The sequence below is a fragment of the Schistosoma mansoni genome, chromosome 3 (assembly GCF_000237925.1).
Source record: "Schistosoma mansoni strain Puerto Rico chromosome 3, complete genome".
Lineage (NCBI taxonomy): Eukaryota > Metazoa > Platyhelminthes > Trematoda > Strigeidida > Schistosomatidae > Schistosoma > Schistosoma mansoni.
The window spans coordinates 1,788,142-1,809,307 of record NC_031497.1 but is presented as its reverse complement, the minus strand read 5'-3'; the positions used below and the strand labels follow the sequence as shown (position 1 = coordinate 1,809,307).

General features: G+C 34.4%; 1 protein-coding gene across 1 annotated transcript in view; it reads left to right on the top strand.

The window, feature by feature from the left end:
- The window catches only part of Smp_099800 (hypothetical protein), a gene marked incomplete at both ends in the record, with an annotated part of 41,462 nt that overhangs the window by 11,770 nt on the left and 8,526 nt on the right, over window positions 1-21,166 (top strand). The window contains 13 exons of the mRNA XM_018798863.1: window positions 368-506; window positions 2,585-2,773; window positions 3,446-3,538; window positions 5,433-5,730; window positions 8,257-8,374; window positions 9,499-9,823; window positions 10,138-10,698; window positions 11,564-11,882; window positions 13,498-13,775; window positions 14,502-14,852; window positions 18,144-18,398; window positions 19,152-19,353; window positions 19,771-20,385. Of these exons, the coding sequence (XP_018650710.1) occupies window positions 368-506; window positions 2,585-2,773; window positions 3,446-3,538; window positions 5,433-5,730; window positions 8,257-8,374; window positions 9,499-9,823; window positions 10,138-10,698; window positions 11,564-11,882; window positions 13,498-13,775; window positions 14,502-14,852; window positions 18,144-18,398; window positions 19,152-19,353; window positions 19,771-20,385 (3,743 nt within the window). The remainder of the gene's footprint in view (window positions 1-367; window positions 507-2,584; window positions 2,774-3,445; window positions 3,539-5,432; window positions 5,731-8,256; window positions 8,375-9,498; window positions 9,824-10,137; window positions 10,699-11,563; window positions 11,883-13,497; window positions 13,776-14,501; window positions 14,853-18,143; window positions 18,399-19,151; window positions 19,354-19,770; window positions 20,386-21,166) is intronic.

The window sequence follows — 21,166 nt, the reverse complement described above, 5'->3', positions numbered from 1 at the left end:
ACTGAAATCAGTAGTTTCAGGTTTCGTTGCAATTAAGACACTTCCAGACCTTTTAACCCTGGATTCATTGATCACCATCTTTACCTTAGTGAATTTATGAAGTACCGTAATGATTAACAAGCACTATTACTAATATTGCGTATGTGTGCCCGGTCCTACGTTGTATCTGACTGACCGACTGATTACTTATATTTGTCTTGTTCCTGACATGGTTGAAATCCAGTTTTCTAAGGCTTTGTATGGAAACTTCAGTTAATCATCCAAAAGTCTTCCAGTCATGACACAACCAAAAAATAACTATAAATGTCTGTCTACTTACTTATTTTGTAAAATGTAGTTTTATGTGTGTGTGTTTCTTTCGTTGTAGATTGAAAATGCTTTGTTTTAATAAAATGATATGGTTTTTGGGTTATATACCTGAATTGAATTATGCTTTTCTAATTGACGATGTAGACCATCTTGATCCGTTGATATTAGACGATTGGCTACCATCAGTCTTACCAAAAGTAAGTGTTCTTTTGAAACAATTAATAACAATATTATTCAAGGTTACGTTTTTAAAAAAGTACTCCGCCCGTAGCTCTTCTAGAGTTACTGCCGGTCCCAAGCCCGGTTAAAGGGGGAGGGTTGGGCATGGGGTTAGTGACCGCATTGTGTAGAAAACCCTACTCGCTAAAAAAACGTTAACCAGAAAAATACGTTTTAAAATCGTTTCGATCAGTAAGTAAACTTGACAAAATAATTAAAGCTCGTAGTATGTAGGTTATTGGGTTGGTACTGGACCCGGTTTGTCGTGACATTGTAACTTCAGCGAAAGTTCATTCTCGTGAATGAAAGCGTCTCTTCTTTGTAATTGGTCGACTAATTTGAAAAGAATTAGACGGAAAGGCAACATTATTTATGTTGTTCGTAAATTCAAAGGCATAATTTTAGCATATGTGATCATCGTCAGTGTGAAAGATGGTAAAATAGTTCAAAATACTAATTGAAATTCTATTTGGTTAAGTCGAAGTAAATTTTGTATAATTGATCGTTGGCTAATTTCTTGTTGAACCAGTCATATTCTATTGGTTGAAATTCATAAATTAGTAATCATATGTCATACAATGATGTGATTTATCAAGGATAAAAGTCTTATGCAACACAAAAACACACCGGTAACATTATAAAGACGAATGGTATTACATCATAAATTGAAATGACATTTTTTCATACTTTGGCAAATTTAATCACTGAGTAACAGTCAGTCGGTCAGTCACAACGTAGAACTTCCTACGTACGTACATCAGTTCGAGTTGCCATACCACAGAGATGCAGGTGTCGATTGAAATCCCATAGTGGTAGTAGTAGTAGTAAGAGTATAAGCATTATGTGAAAGATTAGGGTTTGAAGATGTTATTGAAGGAGTATAATACAGTGAAATAAATTTGAAAAGAGAAAAAAGGTAGATACTTGAAGAATTCAGAAGATTAGAATTTGGTAGAACACAACGAGCGGATGCACCTTCGCCATTGCAAACGATTTTGAGCCATGTCATTCAAGGTTTCTAACCATCGGTTGCTATCATATCGCAGATCCCAACCAGGTAGTCTACACCTACCAACACGGCTCAGTCCACTTGTCAGCGACTTCATGGATTTGTGCCACGTTTTGGTAAACGAACACAATATGGCTGAGTCATTGTGTTATAATATAAACTCTCACATCTCCAACTTCATGGAATTTTATCCTTGAGTTGCTATCCCATTCTCATTTTGGTTGGTTTCATTAGTTTCTACTTCGCGCTACATCATCCAGTAATTCATCTTTAAATTAGTCTACTAAACGAACTCTGGATCTGATTTCCCAGCCGCTTCTAATAACCTCAGGCTAGATCTACACGGCAACTTGAGCTTAAAAGAAAAGGCGCTTAGTTAGAAAAAAACTTTACTGTAAGGTTAGTTTATGTACGGAATAACGATGGTATTCACAGATTTACACACGACTATGGGCTTTTAGAAATCCCTTGAACCACACTAAATATAGTATATGCTGTACATAGTTTAGGTAACATGACTATTCACTTCCTAGATGTCACTGAGAAGCTCCTATTCAACGCAGATAGGGTAAAATGTTTCATGGGCCTCTAGAGACAATGTTGATAAATATTCCACGACTCCTCAAGGTATAAATTTATCAAATCTGTAATCTAACTATTTAGTCTGTTAATGATTTGGTGAGACAATCAGAAGTAGCTAAATGAGAAGGTCACTTGATGACAATCTGAAATGATCTGAAGGATGAATGAATATCATCGACTAAGAAATGGATTGATTTTCTAAGGGGTAGAGATGTATATATATGAATGAGTATTTGTGCATTTTATTCGGTAGCCAATATAATTTCTCTTCCACTCTTGTGTTCTTGCTCAACTAGTCGATTAGAAGGGGGGTGACTTTCACGCGTAGCACATCGTGTATCAGTATCTGGTTTCAGACACTATCATGACAGTTAACATTAAAAAAATATTTAAATTTCGAGTACTTTATCGATAAAAAAGTATTAGTCAATGTTTTTTGTTTGTCCATTATTTCTTTCTAATCAGAATGTTCAGTTCATTTTTACATGCGAATCTAATTCGAAAATCATACAAAAATTAACATGTCAATATGACAACAAAACTTGTTCAGTGTATCAGATACCCCAGTTAACTTCTGAAGAATGTCGTTCTGTTATATTGTCTCATTTACAAAGTAATGGAGTGTCTTGTGTTCCTTCTCAATTGGAATATGAGGTATGTTGAAATGAATAATTGTTTTGTGATAAAAGTGTTATATCCCGATAACAATAGTGAATGGTAACTTTGGGATCCATTTATTTATGGACCCATATTATGCATATAATTTTTATCATATATTTGCTAAATAATTAAGATATTCATATTCATGTTCCTTTCATTGTGAACTTTATTTTGACTTATGAACTATTGTCATACGATTTACCATTCCTGAGATATACTCATTTTATTAATTACTGCTCCCCCTATTCACAGCCACATTTGGCTAACCCTTGTACAAATGTTATTTTCTATTTTATTGGTACGTTGTGGCCAGTCTGTTTGGTATATAAACTCAGTATGTTTGAAATACAATGATTCATACCGTTGAGGCTGTTATTGGTGTTTTGGACTTGACTGGCTGGGCTAGACAGAAGCAGGATCGATAAGCGCTCTAGACTGCTCGTACGGTTTTCGTGTGTCACTGTTCCAATCGATAATTCGCGGCTCTCTGATTGGCGATCTTATCACATCACACATTAACTAGGCATCCACTCAGTCACAAGATATATCAAAAAGCTAGTCATTGAATAAAAATCTAAATCATAAAATATTCATTTTTCTATGGAAAAAAAATTGAAAATCTGCTTTTATCCTCCATCTTATGCTTTCTTGTACACTACTTTTTAGATCGCTGTACTAATTTCAGCTTGTGAGTCAAATAATCCATCGTATTTCTATATGGTTTGTAAATATCTACAATTATGTGGAACTCATGATGAGGTTTGTCATTATTATGAATTTTTAATATAATCATGATTTATATCATTATTAGTAAGAACTTGAATTATCCCGTTGTTGATATTTTGGACTGGGTTTCGATCGTTCTATATAGCGATCGACACTAGGATGCAGGCACATCCACCTGATGAGTGTCCAAATAGGTTGAAACGCTTATCCTAGATTCAACTGTTATCTATAATCCACTTGTTGTTTAGAATATACATTTGTTTTCTTTTGGTTAATTATTTACGTATATTGTTGTTATTAAATCCGAGTTGCCATTGTTTTATCTGATACTCTTACATCTGGTCGACTTGCACTTGTATATACGTATCGATTTTGTTGGGTCCGCACGCTTACTGCTCATATTTGACAACCAGACAGCACTGGAATTCCTTGGTTCTACTGCTTGTTCATAGAAATAGAATCCACTGCAATTCCCACTACGTAAATTAAAAACACGAAAAACTGGTGCAATGAAGACGTATTGAATCCCTAGAAGCACGTCCTCTAGCGAGTCCCAAAATCACATCATCATTAGGCCAAAATGCAATCATTTATATACTGTTTTGTACACACAATAATATCATGTGGGGGAAAATGCACAGAGTTACCGTGAAACCACACATACTAAGTAAAGTTCAACTGAACTGATACAGAGTATATAATTGTCAAACTAGACGGAGTTTATACTGAATCAATACAAGAAAATATTGGCTTAAATAATGTCATCTTTTTATCCTGTTATATTAATTGCTTAGTCAGCAATGGTTCTACTCTATTTTATTCATATTCAGTAGTGCTTAAAATGCTATGGTTTACTTGTATTTTCACCTTGTGAAGATGAGATTGAACAAGGTCGGGGAATTTCATTGATCGATTTTCATAATTTCTCTTAAGGCTTTTAGGATGATAGTGATGTTGGTCTGTTTTTGGTATTTCTAGAAACATATTTCAAATTTCCGTCTGCACAATCGCTCATTTGATTTATTTTGTTATGAAATATTTTCAACTATTTGCAAGATATATTATGTGATTGGAACGCGTTTGGGATATCACTTTCAATAATAAATATCTGGAGATGTTTTGAAAGTTAATATATACAAAATGATCGTATTTTTCCATTGAAATCATGAATCGGTCTAAGTAAGATCATCATTAAGAACCTGGATGCACTGGACGGTCATTTTGTCTTTGTGTTAGACCCCTCACCAACCAAAAGCGATGGGAGATTGTTGCGCAATGTCATGCATTGATTGAAGTTAAACACAAACACAGTGGTCTAAAGGTTAACCGTTCATGTGCGATACTGAAGGTCCTTGGTTTGAGTCCCACCTGCAGGATCGTGGATGAAGACTGGTGAGGAGTTCTATATTAGGATGAGACGGCTGTCCAATGCTTCCAGGTTTTCCGTGGTAGTCTACTTAGATCGGTCCATGATTTTAATGAATTTCAACAATCTCCACAACCTCATATTAAAGAGTGTTGCAGTAAGTGAGGTTTTCAGAAGATATTAGTCTATGTTTCTTCATTATATACATTTGAGGATATATACTACTTTCCACTGTCTGTAATCGCTGAATTAGTTTTTGATAGTATGTTACTTGTTACATTTAAAAGTGTTGAATAGCTTTTTCTATTTTGTCGATATAACTTCAATTATTAATCTTCAGTAAAACTAATAACTTTTGTCAAGATCGAACTTCTAACTTTAAATTCATCTGATGGAAATCATCATTGTTCTTGCTCTTATGATACTGATTAAAACATATTCATCCATAGATCGCTCAATATTTCCATACACTCTAGAATTTGACTATCGTGAACATCCTAACTTCATTTATCTGTAAATCTCTGCTTATAAATTATCTATCCTTTCATTTTTATTGTTTAGGTGAAATCTCATCTGAAAATGTTATCTGGCACAATTGATCAGTTAATAGATCAGATTATCAAAAATCTTGAAGGTGAATATAAAAACGACTTGATTATTGCAACACTGGCTTTTTTAATCTTTTATCGTCATTCATTATCAAGTAAAGAACTTTTAATTCTTCTGAATGAATGGCTTATTATTACACAAAATATTAATGAAAAATCAATTGAAATCAATTGGGAGAATAATCCATGGAAAATGCTTTCTATCATCCAGGATAAACCGAATGATTTACAATCTATATGTATACTTGAAAGTAATATTAACCGGTTTATTCTATCAAAACATTCAAACCAATTAAAACAATTACATTTAACTCCATTTACATTTCATATTCTTCTTAGTAGATTACATCCATTAATGATTATATTCAATAAGTCATTACATTGTTTCAATAATACATTCAATGATAATAATAATAATAATAATAATAATAATAATAATAATGTTATCTCATCTGAAAAGATGACATTAAATAAGAAAATTGAATTATGGAATTTAGGTGCAGAGAATTTATCATTTCTAAGTCATTCCATTGAAGAAGTAGTATTCAATAAATTTTTTGAAAACCATGGAAATTATATGTACTCAGAGTATACGTTTAATACTACTATTCATAAAATACTGGCTATTGTTTGTTCGGATTTAGATGATAAACTATATCATTTTGTAAGTTGATTTTAAATGTAATCACATATCGTATATATGTATATATGCATACGACAGGTATATGTGCACTACTGAAGAGCTTCATAATGGAACGAAATAACTGTTTAATGCATTTTAGTTTTTCAATGGTTGTTTAAAGAAGATCAATTCATAACGGCAACCATCATATTACTTTGTACTGTGTGTGCTATGAAGAGAAATGTGATTGTTGTTTACGGTAGTTAAGCTGGAAATTTAGCCATAAACCTAATACGTGGACCGTTGCTGAATGGGTTATTTATTTATTTATACACATAAATATTGGTACAAAGGGGCACCAGATATATATGTGCCACACAAATCTCATTTGATTTGTGTGAGGGCTGGGATACTGCCCGGGTGCCCAGACCGGAGCAGGTGGTTTTCTTAGCGAGCCATACCGTAGCCTTTGATCTAAAGATCTGACTCACAAGGGAGTGGAGCATCGTGAGGAGATGCAGTCCCATGGTAGCCAGTGACCAACGATTGATTCCTACGCCATTTGTTCCTTCAGGATACTGGAGCCAATGTACACCATTGATTTGGAATCAGAGTTCCTCAACTCCCCTAGGTGGACTCTCGGTGTCCATCAACCCGGTTAAAGCGCCAGACATTTTCTTTTCGTCCTCTCAGTTTCGTAAACAACACCTGTGATGCGAGAAGACAGTGAGTAGGAATTCCCTGGCAGAGGCTATATATTCGCGTGGCTATGTGAGAGCATTTCGAGAGGAAGAGCGGACTCTCCCCACTCTCAGCCGTACGAGGGCATTTGGGGGCGCTGAATGGATTGAAGAAAGGTGAGTTTTAGTCACTCTATTGAATGTATATTGTACAATCAAATCTGTTATACATATTCATAATAATCAATGAAGATATTACGATTTATTACATAGTGAATAACTTATCAATAGTGATAATGCAGTTCACAAATCAACAACTCATCTGTCGATTTTATTCCTCAGATCAACATGAAACCATTGATGGTGAGGAACGCATGACTGTTTTCTAAATTCTTTTGTTAATTTTTAATTCCAAGAGAACTTAGTGATAAGTTTACTGGTTTTCGGTAATATTTACCTATAATCTATAGCCTATATGAAAGATTGAATGTTATAATTTCTACTTCAGACTTTTTATTTAATTCATCATTTCCAAAGTTGACAGTTTAATTAGCTAAGTGTAATGACTAAGTACACAGTTGACTGAAATTCCGGAGTCTACACAATGTTCGTAAAGTGCTAAATCATTAAGAAACATAGCATTGATTGTCAATTAACTGCTGCCCTCATGTTTTTTTGGTTGAAGTACCATAAAGCGAAATCGATATGATATCTATCATGGCGACTCTTTATCAGAGCTTTGTAAACGTTGGTTAGATACTGAACATATTTTTCTCCATAGTTTTATTATTTTGAATGTTTCGATATTGAAATGGATCAATGATTCCTTAAATACATGTAGATATATGCTTTGAGCATGATAAATTAATGTATGATGTATGAAATGTGAAGACTTGGAATTCTTTTTCGAATAGGATGTTGTGATGACTAATTGTTGACCATTTGAAAACTGTGATCAAACAACATTAGTTGTTCACTTCCTTATTCCTTCTTTATGCCTTGTTCGTTATGTTTTTCTTTTCAAGCTGTATGCTGATGAATTGGATATTATTTGTCATTTGCTCACTAGCCCCATGTTTATATGCAGAATTTTAAGAGATTATCCGTCAACATTGATGAAATTTCTCAATGGATATCGTAAGTGTGATTATTTTAAATTTGAATACGTTTACGGATTTGTCAAATATATGTCCATTATGCTAATATTTTGTTTCAAAGTATCGCCGACTGATGGCAATTTGTACAACATCCCCTGAAAAGGTACGGTTATTAGATACTGGTTTAATTCAGGTGTGCTCGTCAACTTACAAATAAAAACACCTCGTTCAGGCTGTCCTATGATCAACAACTTGGATCGATCGTCCAAAGAATGCCATTGGTTCGAATGTGAAGACAACCCAAGTTTTCTTTAAAATACATAAATTATTTTAATCATTACTAATTAAACTCTGTTTGAATTAATGTTGTTTTCTCAGCTACGAATGATCGATGTATACAAGAAAAGTGGAAAAGGAAACTAGAATCATGTCCTTTCGGTGACAAAATTGATGCGATGAAGAAGTTTATTTGTGTAAACTATGAGTTTTTAGTAAAGTAAGTTTCATATTTACTTATATCATTAATTAACTATGTATTGTGACGCACAGTTATTGTATAAGGGTTTATTATACTAATTGTTCAAAGTAGATGTTCTGAAATAAATTTGTATGGAGACTGCAGTTGTTTCATTTATTAGGATATCTAATTCATGTCTGTATTTACAGTATATCATCTTGCGTCACCTATCAAGTGCAGTACAACATGAAAATTCGGACTGGTAGCTAATTAAATTGATGATTTACTCCATTCACTAGTTACTTTAAATTTTACAAATTAGAAAACAATACTTTCTTCTTAGATCGACATTGCTCAAAGTTATGTAAACCATGACCATACACAAGTTTTAGATTAGTAAATGTTTATGGTTTTGATATTCGGATCTGTTCATTGTAAATACTGATTCCAAACAAGTATTTGGTAACAAAAGTAAATGAACATCATGTTGTAATAACGTCAAATGAACATGAATTATAACTACACTATGTGAAGAGCTGTACACCCAACTTCTCATAACAACTTCTATGCAGCATTGTTTCTATAGTTTCAGACATTTTGGAAATACTACACGGACGTTTGATAGTCAGACTGAAATCTTTTCTCTCCTAAGCACGTTTTTCAACTATTCTCAACTTTAAATTCACTTAGTATTGTTTGTTTGAATCTTCCCATTGATGTTTTAAGACTGCAACTGGTCAGTCTCTAATTGGCATATGTGCATACTGTGCGTATTGCCTCGATATAGCCTAAATTCACAAGCATGTTAAGCAAAGATGGATAGTGGCTAGCGGTAACAAAAGTAAATGAACATCATGTTGTAATAACGTCAAATGAACATGAATTATAACTACACTATGTGAAGAGCTGGGACTCGAACCCAGTACCCTCGCTTCAAACGCCATCACGTTATCCACTCGGCCACTGAGTCCTGATAGCCACTTGCTTGTAGTCAGACTGAAATCTTTTCTCTCCTAAGCACGTTTTTCAACTATTCCCAACTTTATATTAATACAGACTGAAATAAATTTACGAGTCTTGCATAAGTTAAATCATTCTCATTAACACATCAAAATGTTACTATTGTTGTCTAAAATGATGCTTTTTATTCTCTTACTCGATAGATATCCAAATTCGTTTTGCGAATTAGCTATCAACCAAGATTCCAGTGAATGGATCCATGCGTTAGGCCTCTCATTGTTGTATCTTAATGATTTCGGTGTACAAAGTCAATTAGACATGAACAATAGTCAAATACTCTTCCGTGTAAATTTGCCAAAATGCACTCTGATTAAACCTATGCAGAGGAATATGATATATAAACCGATTGTAACTTCAAATGGTTCCATGGATGTGCCAACATCTGTGGAAATGAATTCAGCTGCCAAAGTATTGGTGTATGGAACTAGGTGTGGTACGATCACTTTCGTAGAATTGTCCACTCTACGTGTGAGTTCTCTCGTAAATTTCTATTGTTCTAACATCGAACAGAGTCTCTCATTTTTTCTGATTCTCAATGTTGTTACCTAACTTACTAAACATTTGGGATAACATTATTTGATTGGCTGGATTTGTATCAACGTGATTTGAAGAAAATGTGTCTCATGATTAGATTCTAGTGAACAACGACTTTCGAGTTAGTGATCCGGCTCTCCACCAATTGACATAAGAGGCTTAACCATCAGTCTGTTTTTATTATTAATGTTTTATCTTTAGTGTAAATGTTCCTTAATTTTAAAAGTCTCTTTGTTACTTTATTTCAGGAACTGTGGTCATTAACTGGACACCATTCAAGCGTTCAAAGTTTATGTTTCCTTGAGGAATTTCCCAGTAAATCTGAAGACGTAAAATCTCCCAAAAAGTTCATTTCAGAACTTTGGTTGATGAGTGCTTCAGAGGATGGTGATATTTTTATCTGGGATGCGTCTACTGTGACTCACAATGTTGAATATAATGTGCATGATAAAACAGTGATTTCACAATTGGCATCGTTATGTGGATATCATCGTCGATGTGTAACTACTTCTGCATGGCATCCAAGACGTCAACTGGTTGCTACCGGTGACTTAGACTGTATGGTGTACTTATGGGATGTTTCACAAATTGATGTTAAATCCAGTGAGCTATCGACAAGTGTCTGTTCTGTAAAGCTTCACCCATTTAAGTCAATAAATGTATCCAGTCATCCTATTGTTTCAATTGCATTCCGATTACCATCTGTTCTAAACAATAAACAAGAAGACTTAATACATGATGATTTGGCTATAGGATGTTGGGATGGTACAATACATTTCTACAATTTGTCTTCCTTATCTATTGTGAGGGTAAGTTGACAAATCTTGCGTTGCTATTTGTAGAGCGGTGGCTCAGTGGTGAAGGCATCAGACTCTTAGTCACTAATTCGTATATTCACCTCATGCTCCACCTACTTTGATTTGACCAATCGAGTAGTCTTTCTGTTATGACTTGACCTAGCCGTCGCCAATTTGTTATGTTTTTGACCTAGGCGGTAGCCAATTGTTATGACTTGATCAAGGTCGTCGCTGATTCGTTATGACCTTACGAACGTAATTCGCGTAAACTATCCACCAATAGAATACGACTTCTACGACCTTCACACTGTGACAATGACGTTCGATTAGTATGAGTAATCTAGCGTCCTTATTAGCCCTTATCCGCCTAACCCGTCCACTTGAGTCCAGAAGACCAATAGCAGCCTCGGCAATACGAATCGTTTATTTCAAGCATACTTTGTTTATATATCAGACAGACAGGCCACATCATACCATAAAATAGAAAATAATATTTGTACAAATCCAAGCCAAATGATGCTGTAAGCGTGTGAGACAATAATCAATAAAACTGAGTATAACATAGGGACAGTAAATCATATAGTAATAATCAATAGGTCAAAATGAAGCTTACAATAAGATGAATATAGATATAGATAATCTAGTTACCGAATAGTTATACAATAAGAATGATAGTCCAATAGTAGGTCCTGCAAGTTACCCGTACTTATGTCTTCGCTACTACATAACACTTTCTACTTCTAACAACCAGAATGTGTCTTGAAGCCGAGTATACTAATCTATTCTTAATAAATGAGTTGGGTTGTGCGATATTCGTTGGCAGTCGTAGATTTCTATATCGGTCATTCATATTTTTGTCTTTTGATTTTATCAACAGTCACTATCTGCATCAACGTCACTCTGTTCACTTGCCTACTCACCAAATGGTGGGAATATATTAGCAACGTTTAATAAAAATGGTGAATTAATGCTGTGGAATGATGATATACTTTGGTATGAAGGTGGTGTAATACAAGAATATTCTTGTTATTCATCTGAATATTTCTTATTTGATCAAACTGATGTATTAATTCCAAACCAATATGGGAAAATATGCTTTTCGAAACCAAATGGTCAGTACATTTTCCAGTCAGGTGGTGGCCAATTCTTGAATAATTATATTAATATTTGGGATACTAGACTATGGGCGACCTATGGTAAGTGTTGGTTTTAGTTTTGTGTACCTTGAAATAGCAATATTTTTACCTCTTTTAAAAATAAATGAATGAATTTGTCAAGCTTGAATGTTTATTTTATTCCATACACCATTTAATCTTATTTGATTTGTAATAATTATCTGAGCTGTGATTAGTTGATAAGCGAGCAAAGACAAACATATCCGGTTATGGAAATGTATATCTCGCTCTAAATTAATTGTTTTCTACATATAATAATTTGTTGTCTATATAATAGTAGATCGGATGTTGCGACTGTCATGTGATATAGTATAGTGTATCATTTCGTAATCCTACTGTCTTTTATCCGATGTATAAATTAGTATTACCTATTATGAAGTTTGTGAATGCGGAAATCAGTATTTTCAACGTCTTATCAATCGAATCTGCCAAGGTCACAGTAAATTTATTCAGTCAACATGTCAAATATATTTTGTAAGCAATATGTTTTATATTAGTTCGACAGTATGATTCTGACTATGTAATGCGGTTAAGCAATGAAAATCAATCAGTGTGAAGAATTGTTGATAATAAAAATTATACAATTGTTTGTTCTCCCTCTCGAAATGCTCTCACATGGCCACGCGAATATATAGCTTTTGCCAGGGAAGTCCTACTCACTGCCTTCTCGTGGTGGGGGTGTTGTTCACGACAGTGAGAGGATGAAGATCGAATGTCCGGCGCTTTAACCGGGTTGGTGGATGTGGAGTATCCACCTAGGGGAATTGGAAAACCCTGATTCCAAACCAATGGTGCACGTGGGCTACAGTATCCTGATGGAACGAATGGCGTATGAACCTATTGTCGGTCACCGGCTACCATGGGACTGCATCTCCTCACGATGCTCCACTGCCTTGTGGACTAGACCTTTAGGTCAGAGGCTCGGGGTGTGGCCCCCTAAGAAAATCACCTGCTTCAGTTTGGGCACCTGAGCAGTATCACAGCCCTCACACAAATCAAATGAGATTTGTGAGGCGCATATTTATCTGGTGCTTCCTTGTACCAATATTTATGTGTTTAAATAAATAAATAATAAAATAAGTTTGCTCATATCTGTGTATAATCAATCTGCCACTTGAATGCCTGATAATGACTTTGAAGGCGCTTCTTAGATCCGCAAAATACTCCTACACTTGAGCTCCAAACTTTAGGAAGTAATTGTGAAGTAAGAAAAAAAGCTTTAATTTAAGCTTCATAAGTGTACAGAAAACAACCGTATATCTAGGTTCAATGGTAGCCTCTGGCTTCTAAATAACTCCGGAATCCGGCTTAATATAGTAACAGTAAAAAATAATCTAATAAGAGTACGACATACAATCTACCAATATTTAAGAGGTTTTCTTAGTGTACGGTGATTGGAAAAATTATTCTTAGTTCTCTTCTAACCTCTTAAAGCCTTATCGAGAAACTCTTAGAGGGAACCCTGCTGTTTAGTTTTCTAGTGCTGATGGAATTCTATCGATCAGTTTGCAGTATTGTCACTAGTTTGAGTAGCTAGACATCGCTTACATGTTTTATATTTATCAACCAGTTTTAATTAACATAAAAAAACCTTATTCATTATCTTTCGGTTTATTTGTCTTGAATTTTTGCATAGGTCCATGGATTGATGTAAAACCGCCTCAAATAGATTCAGGAAATTGTATGTATGTAACTTATGTGGCAATGTTGCCTTCTGCTGAACATGTTTTAATAGGTTGGAATAACGGCGATCTGACTGTTATTCATACGTACGATGGTAGATTAATTCATTATTTGAAAGCAGCAACAGAAGATAATTCACCTATCCAGTGTATTACAAGTAGTTGTGCAAGATCTTATTCAGCATTTAATGCATATCATATTATTGTTGGTTATGCATCTGGCGCTGTACGAGTAGGTTGTACAAATTAGTATAAAAGTCGTTGATTACTATGTATAAATTAATCATAAATGTTGTTTATATTAGTCAGTATTTTGTAAAAAACTTAGTGGTCGGGACTGGTTGTTCTGATGATCCAATCGAAGTGTATCTGCTGAAACACTTGTTCCTTTAGGTTACACCATGCCAGCCAGATTGGTTGGAGAACAGTAAAACTAAAAGCAACAAATGAAGGTCTTAAAGCAAAGTCGTTCTTCTGGCTGTAGAGGAGTGTGACAGCCGTAAGTTGTTTCTCTTCAATAGCTAGCGACTGCAAACATTGCTTCCTTCTCACAATAAAGAGAGAGAACCTGAGAACATCACATCTCATCTTGCCTCACGTTTTATGGTGCAACTGACTGAAAAACTCATTATTCTACATGTTATGCCAATCATTCTGACTGTTACTCTTCCCGAGTATTATATAGTCTCTTTCACCGAGAATTTATGTGGTTTTTAAGTAGTTGTGTTGACTTCATTGGTAAACTGGTTTTGTTTTAAATTCGGTCATTCTTTATATTATCAGCTGAATAGTAGTTGATTTAATTTTGTGGAAGTTAAGTCATCTACAAAATGAAGATGCTTTCGTTTATTAATTGGTGATTTATTGAATTTTATTGTACTCATTACACTCATTTATGACTTGAGAAGTAACGAGGTTACATTGCTTATTCGTCTTTCCGAACTTTACTCTCTTTTAGATATTTTTATGCCATTTAAGACCAAAAATCAGTCCACACAAAGGTCGTTATGTGTATCAGTCGACAAATGCAATGTCAGAGCTTCAATTCCAACTCATTGATACTTTATGGTCACATTCTATAAATCATAATGTGAATGGTGGGGTGCAGGAAAATGGAGGGACATTGTGTGTTGCAAGTTACTTCTGTGTAGCTGTTACTGGAGGTGGGAATGCTGAGACATGGGTTCATTTTATTGGTCGACAAACTGGTAGTAAAATTAAGAAGTCTGTATGCTTGAAGGAACACAATTCTGCAGTAATCGCTGTTAGTATGGAAAGCAAATTTTTTGTGACAGCTTCTAAAACCAGAGTAAGCTATGCATACAGTCGTTTACATTATTAATTTATAAGGTTGAGATTTCTAAGACAGAACTTGTGTTTAATAATATTTTAATAACTATGTTATCCAGTTGTTGATCTATGCTGAATACACGGGAAAAAAAAGTTTCATGTTTTAGGAAACCTTTTATTCAGTTTAGTTGTAGCGCATTGATTTGAAAATTCCAAGTTCAACCAATGAGTTACTAATTGTGAAGGTATTCCACTTATATTTATAGTTTCTGAGTTTACAATAAATCTTAAGTGTTATAAACAATAGAGGATGCTGATTATAACTCTAGCGGTTTCTGGTTATAACAGTCCTTTCAATTTTTACACGTATGTGGGACGTTAATTTACCTTAGACGAATATCTACACTAGATTCCCACCCAGTGTCTATTCTACAGGACTTCAACACAACTCAGATCAAGAACACGAGATTAGCCTGACTAGAACGTCAATATATTTCCACACCGAAATCCGACACAAGGAACAGTCAATCAATAAGTGTCAATACATAATAAGGATAGGGGAATATATATAACACATATAACACCTGTCATCTATCTAATGTCTGACTCATCAAACAATCAATTATTGTCATTCTCGCCCACACATCATTAAGTTGTTGCCATAATATGTTACTTTTTATAAGCTACATAGGTAGCAAAAAAACTCATAGGAAGGCTGTTTGTATTTGTTTTTTCATTTCTGTGTAAAATATTGTTTGGTCTGACCGATTTTCCGGCAATCTAGGTTTACTTAGCAGTATAGAAGTAGAAATTGGCTTCTCTGTTGGAAAATAAAATTTGAGTGAAACTATTTAAGTGAGGTGGTTAAACCATTAAAGACATGTGTGTTATTGACTGGCAAACCAAATTATGTATTTGTTTAAGTTGTCGGATTTCTGAACTCATGAATGAAGTGATTCATGGACTCAACTTTCAGTCACTGAAAAGAAGAGTTCGACTGTTTGGGTAGCATCACAATTGGCTGAACTTGAACTTGGACTCCAAACTAGATACATTACTCTATACCAAGTTATTGAGTTACATCAAACTTAGATTCGAGATTTGTTTAAACAAATATTAAGCTATAAAATAGCTATTTGTATTCGTCCCTGGATTCCTCTTCGAGAATATCTACGAATGTGATGGTCGAGATGAATGTCAACCGACCCCAAGATAACGCGTTAATCAGTGGTGTCGGGTGGAGTGATTACTTTAATACTTACCAGTTTATTAAGCTCCACTCTATCACAAGTTTAGAATGGTCATGAAATTTGTTGAATTTTTAAGAAATATCGGTTATAATTTAGTCACTTGTGATCTTACTCCAGTTAGATCGGACAAATGATGGTTATCGAATGATTGCTGTCGTAATATACGTCCTGACTATTCTCGTATATAATTATCAACCTAAATCGCGTTAGTGAATAATGGAATTAAATAAGCCAAATGCGATTTCGAATACATATATTCTGTACACTCATTCATCTGGACAGGTAATCAGAGAGACGAAGCGAAGAGAAGATAGTGAAGCTAAATGACGTAGAGTGGAGAAGGCGTTTGAGCCAACTCCATTTAACCAAATGTTAATCAATATTTATAGCCAGATAAAAATAGGTTACAGACATGCAATGAATTGGATAACAAGTGTACACACATACGCTCATATAAAAACAATGAAGGTCGGTAAGTGGATAACAAGGTCAAAATGTGACTGAAGAAAAATAGTTAAATTGACCTGTCCAGAAGCTAGGGTAAGTTATGTGGGCTTAACGCAGTAACCGACACTACAATGACATCAATAAGTCATTGGATCATACGAATGGTTCCTATAAAATTGGAGCATCATGTAATATACGATCGCTGGAATCCAAAGGATGTTGATTATGAAACCTCATTCGGTTTTTCATTCATATTATGACTTATGAATTGTCTCTTGAAGAGATTATTATTCATTGAGAAAAATAATTCTGTTCGAAATCAGAAAGTTTGTGTTTAGTTAGTCACAAAATATTTTCTCCTGTTGTGATTTGTATGTTACGTAACACACGAATAATTTTCTGTGTTTTATTTTTCACCACAAATGGTTAACTTCCAATGATAGCATTCAATAAACTGGATTGCAGTTAATGTTATCAACACATAACTCATCTTTCTTACTAAGTACATTTTTCTATTGTTAATCTGAAGTGTTATTTGCATTGTATGTCCAAAAACTGTTAACAGGATGTTGTATTTTGTTATTGGAGTTTGGTACCAGTTTACAATGTCTATAGATCTATGAACAAAAACAACTTCGCTTCTCTAATACGATCGGTTCCCTTTCGAATCGACAACGGCCGTTTACACACAATACACCGAAACTCCGATGGCCAACACGGGAGGAAGACAGATTTCAGGGAACTAGGTATTCAAGGTGAAACAAGCAACACAGAATGAATTGGTGCAACTGTTGTTACTATAGTAGCAAAATGTGAGCTTCAGGCATACATAAATTTAGTGAACCAGAAACAACGACAAGCAATCGGTCAAAGGTCACGCAGGAAATCGAATTAGAGAAGGATGTGCGAGCGATTATCGTTCCTGAAGAGATTTTAGCAATTCCAATAAAATTTGATTATTCTTGTGATCGCCGTAGCACTGGGACCGGTTGAATTCAGTTGTGCACATCAACGACGTAAAAATGTTAATATTTACAAATCATAATAAACATCATATCTTTTGAACAGGTCTATTACTTTCGTGGCGGGACTACAGTTTACGTACTTTTGACAACGCTAAAATGACCTTCGAATGTCCACCTACTTACTAGAGTTAAATGAGGGTTATATATTAGTGTGAGGAACTAGGATTAGGTTTTGCAGTTGAACGTTAGGGTTAGGAAGTAGGTTTAATGTTTTCATCATAAACTACCATCAGCTATAATGCCAAAATGGTGTTTAGCCAAATAAGCAAATGAAGTTTGCGTCGAAAGCCAAAATCTGCTATTTTAAATCTGATTAGTTCGTCCATAAATCGTAGTCTCAGCACTTATTGAGTGAGTAGTTAACGCCATAATTGCAGTGACAATAATTGATGTGTCCGAGTCTCCTTTCGAAAACCAACATTAGTTACTAGTTACATTCAGTTTTTGCACACCTAGTCGCCCAAAATACAAGTCTACTATCCAAAATTGTCATTGTTTTCATCAAATTTCCTCAATAAGTAATGGCTTTTGTTACAATCTTTCACCGTTTTCTTTATTAAATAATGTACCCCTGTATTTTGATTACAGCAATTGGCGTTGTATAAGTTCAATCCATTAGAACGAACTGTAACCTTATGGCATTTAATCAATGATGTTGGAACAGCTACAATCACTTCTTTCTATTTACTACGTATGTTCATTGGTGTGAAGACAATCAGTATATCGGTGTATATTGGTGATAGTAATAATCTACTGCATAATTACGCAGTAATTGATAAAAAATTGGAATTGAAACAAACATTTCATGCAAACAAATCTCCTATAAAATTTATGGAACGTGTTGTAAGTCCGGTTAAAATCACTGAACTGGAAATATTCCTCTTTTTCACTCCTCAACTTTACCAAGCATCTTTGGCTTAACTGATTTAGATAATAGAGTAATTATAACTTTCGTAAAATCTTATGAGTTCGAAATGATTGTTTTCTAACCAAACCGGTCATGTACAGAAATGGATGATGTCTAACAATGGGATCCAGGATACATGTTCCGTCCAATTCGGGGCTCGTCATCTGTGTGTTAATGCACCCTAGAGGTATACTCGGTAACTAAGTGGATAACCCGATGGCATCTAAAGCGAACGGTACTGGGTTTGAGTCTCGGAGTGAACATCAACCCTGGGATGCAGGTGCATCTAGTCCAAAATAGGACAAAACGTACCTCCTGAATCCCATCGCTATGATTAATTATCTATTAAAAATCTTTTTAGATCTCAGATAGAGCATCGTAAACGATCCCTTGATTTTTTTGTCAGTAAGCTTAATTCCACCTGTTCTCCTTGAAAATTAAGCTTTAATTTTAAAGCATTGGCAAGTGGACGTCTACAATACCTTTACAATCAAATTGAGTTATTTTCTTCTAACAATATCTTCCACTTGACTGCTAAAAAATCTCGAGGTGGTTCTATATGATGTTTCGAAAACATACTTGGCGAATTAATCGTTATATATGTACATATATATATATATATATATATATATATATATATATATATGCTGAATATTGATTACGTCTCACTATTTTTCCTACCTATTAAGTCGAATCATTTGTTAGCTGCTTCGGATGATGGTGAAGTTAGTGCCTGGAAGCATGATAAATATGGTGTTTTGCAATTGTCTCATCGTCTCAATGTCTGCACAGATATACCGTCAAAGAATAATAGTAATAATAGCAACGTGGAAAAATCATATTATTTGACCAGCTTTTTCATGTTCTACGCTGGTTATGATCCCTTGAAATGTAAGTAATTTTAAGATTAGCTGCTCGTCTGCTATTTCTTTTTTATAATTCTCCAATGATATTACAGTCTGCTATATATAGAAAATAGTTATAATATGTGAATTCTTTAATCACCATTGTCATCAAACTTCCAGTTGCTAAGTCTCAGTTTCTAGATTCACTCTTTTTTTCAATCTGGACAACCGAGTAGTGTCATTAAAATCGTATGTACATGTTTATTTCATAATTTAAAGTCAACTGGTTATCTGTGATCTTATATCATACACCTTGAATGATGAAGACTCGTAGAACAAGCAAAACAAATTTTAGACTAATTATTGCCGTTAAATTAATACGATCGATCTATTATTTTGTACCTCATGCTTAACGAATTCCTTGATTTCTTCTTATTGTCAATATTATCACTGTTAATTTTAGTTGAACCAACACTGCACGATCCAACTATTGAAACAATCAATAAATTGATGATATCTAATGCTGATAATCAACATACTGAGTCTGATGACCAAGTGAAGGATCCGGATTCTGAAGTGACTTCACTTAGTGGATGTTGCATGTCAAGTAGTAATAGTTATGTAACAGGTTCTGATCAAGAGATTTATGAATGTGGTTACAAATTACATGTTGATATTGAGGAGGAAAGTAAAGCATATTCACTTGCTACTGATTATCTGAAAGATGAACAATTTCATTTGTTGAATTCATGTAAAAAGGGATACATAGTTTATCGAGACACATCATATGATGCAAAGTATCGTATAGTATATGGTGTTAAATTCTCATGCAATAAATCATCTGATAGCTCACAAGTTATTCAGGATTTTTGTTATCGAATATTTGCACCAAACATTCTACAATATCGTGGTACATTGAAAGGACATTCAGGTTTTGTTCCATGTGCATTGACCTCTGCATGTACCACTAATAGTGATGAAGATTGTATAGTTGCCAGTGCATCTGGTGGAACTGTGTGTGATGTCGGTTGTGATGTTCGTCTTTGGAGTATGCCGTTGAAAAGAAAACTATTGAATTGTAAGCATTAATTATCATTTTCGGTTTTATTGAATTACGATCTATTCAATAGTATTTTGATCTGATCAATGTGGACGGTACTTTCTACAGTCGTCCAAATACAGTCATATCTAAACACTCACATTACAATCTATTGTTGGTATATCTTACAGTAAATATATGATAGATTTGTAGATATATAGATACCCTTGCCTACTTTCTTTTTTTGTAATGATCTAGCAAGCGTTTCCGATCTCAATAGTCAAAATTGTGTTTAATTACTCGGTGATATTACGCCATATCACAAGGTATCGCTTGTCAAATCCGATAAATATCAATCTGACAATTGAAAATGGACTTTGATCATAGCCATCAGCAATTAGTTTGTTAGTTCATACATATTTACCTAATTTATTCTCTTTGTTACAGCAGAGCCGAGTTGCTTTGAAATTTATATCTTCACGCTACTTACACAGTGTAAAGTTTGTGGATTTTCTGTTTTTCGCCATAAACAGCGCGTTTTGCTTTGCTATTATGTTAAACACGGGATTCGATTTTATACAAAACTATTCCACTGGTGCCGACAATCGAGAATTTATTTATTGTAGACTGTTTTAACTTGGTTGACTCAATTAATATGCCTGTAATTCACAACAGATGATCTCAGTTGGAAATAAACAATAAGGATGTTTATTGTGAAGATTTTAAATAGTCACTTTACTATTCTGACTGTGAATATTACAGTGACTTGCGTTAAATTTAAGTTCACAGGATGCGTTCTATTTTTACCAGAGAAATGTGT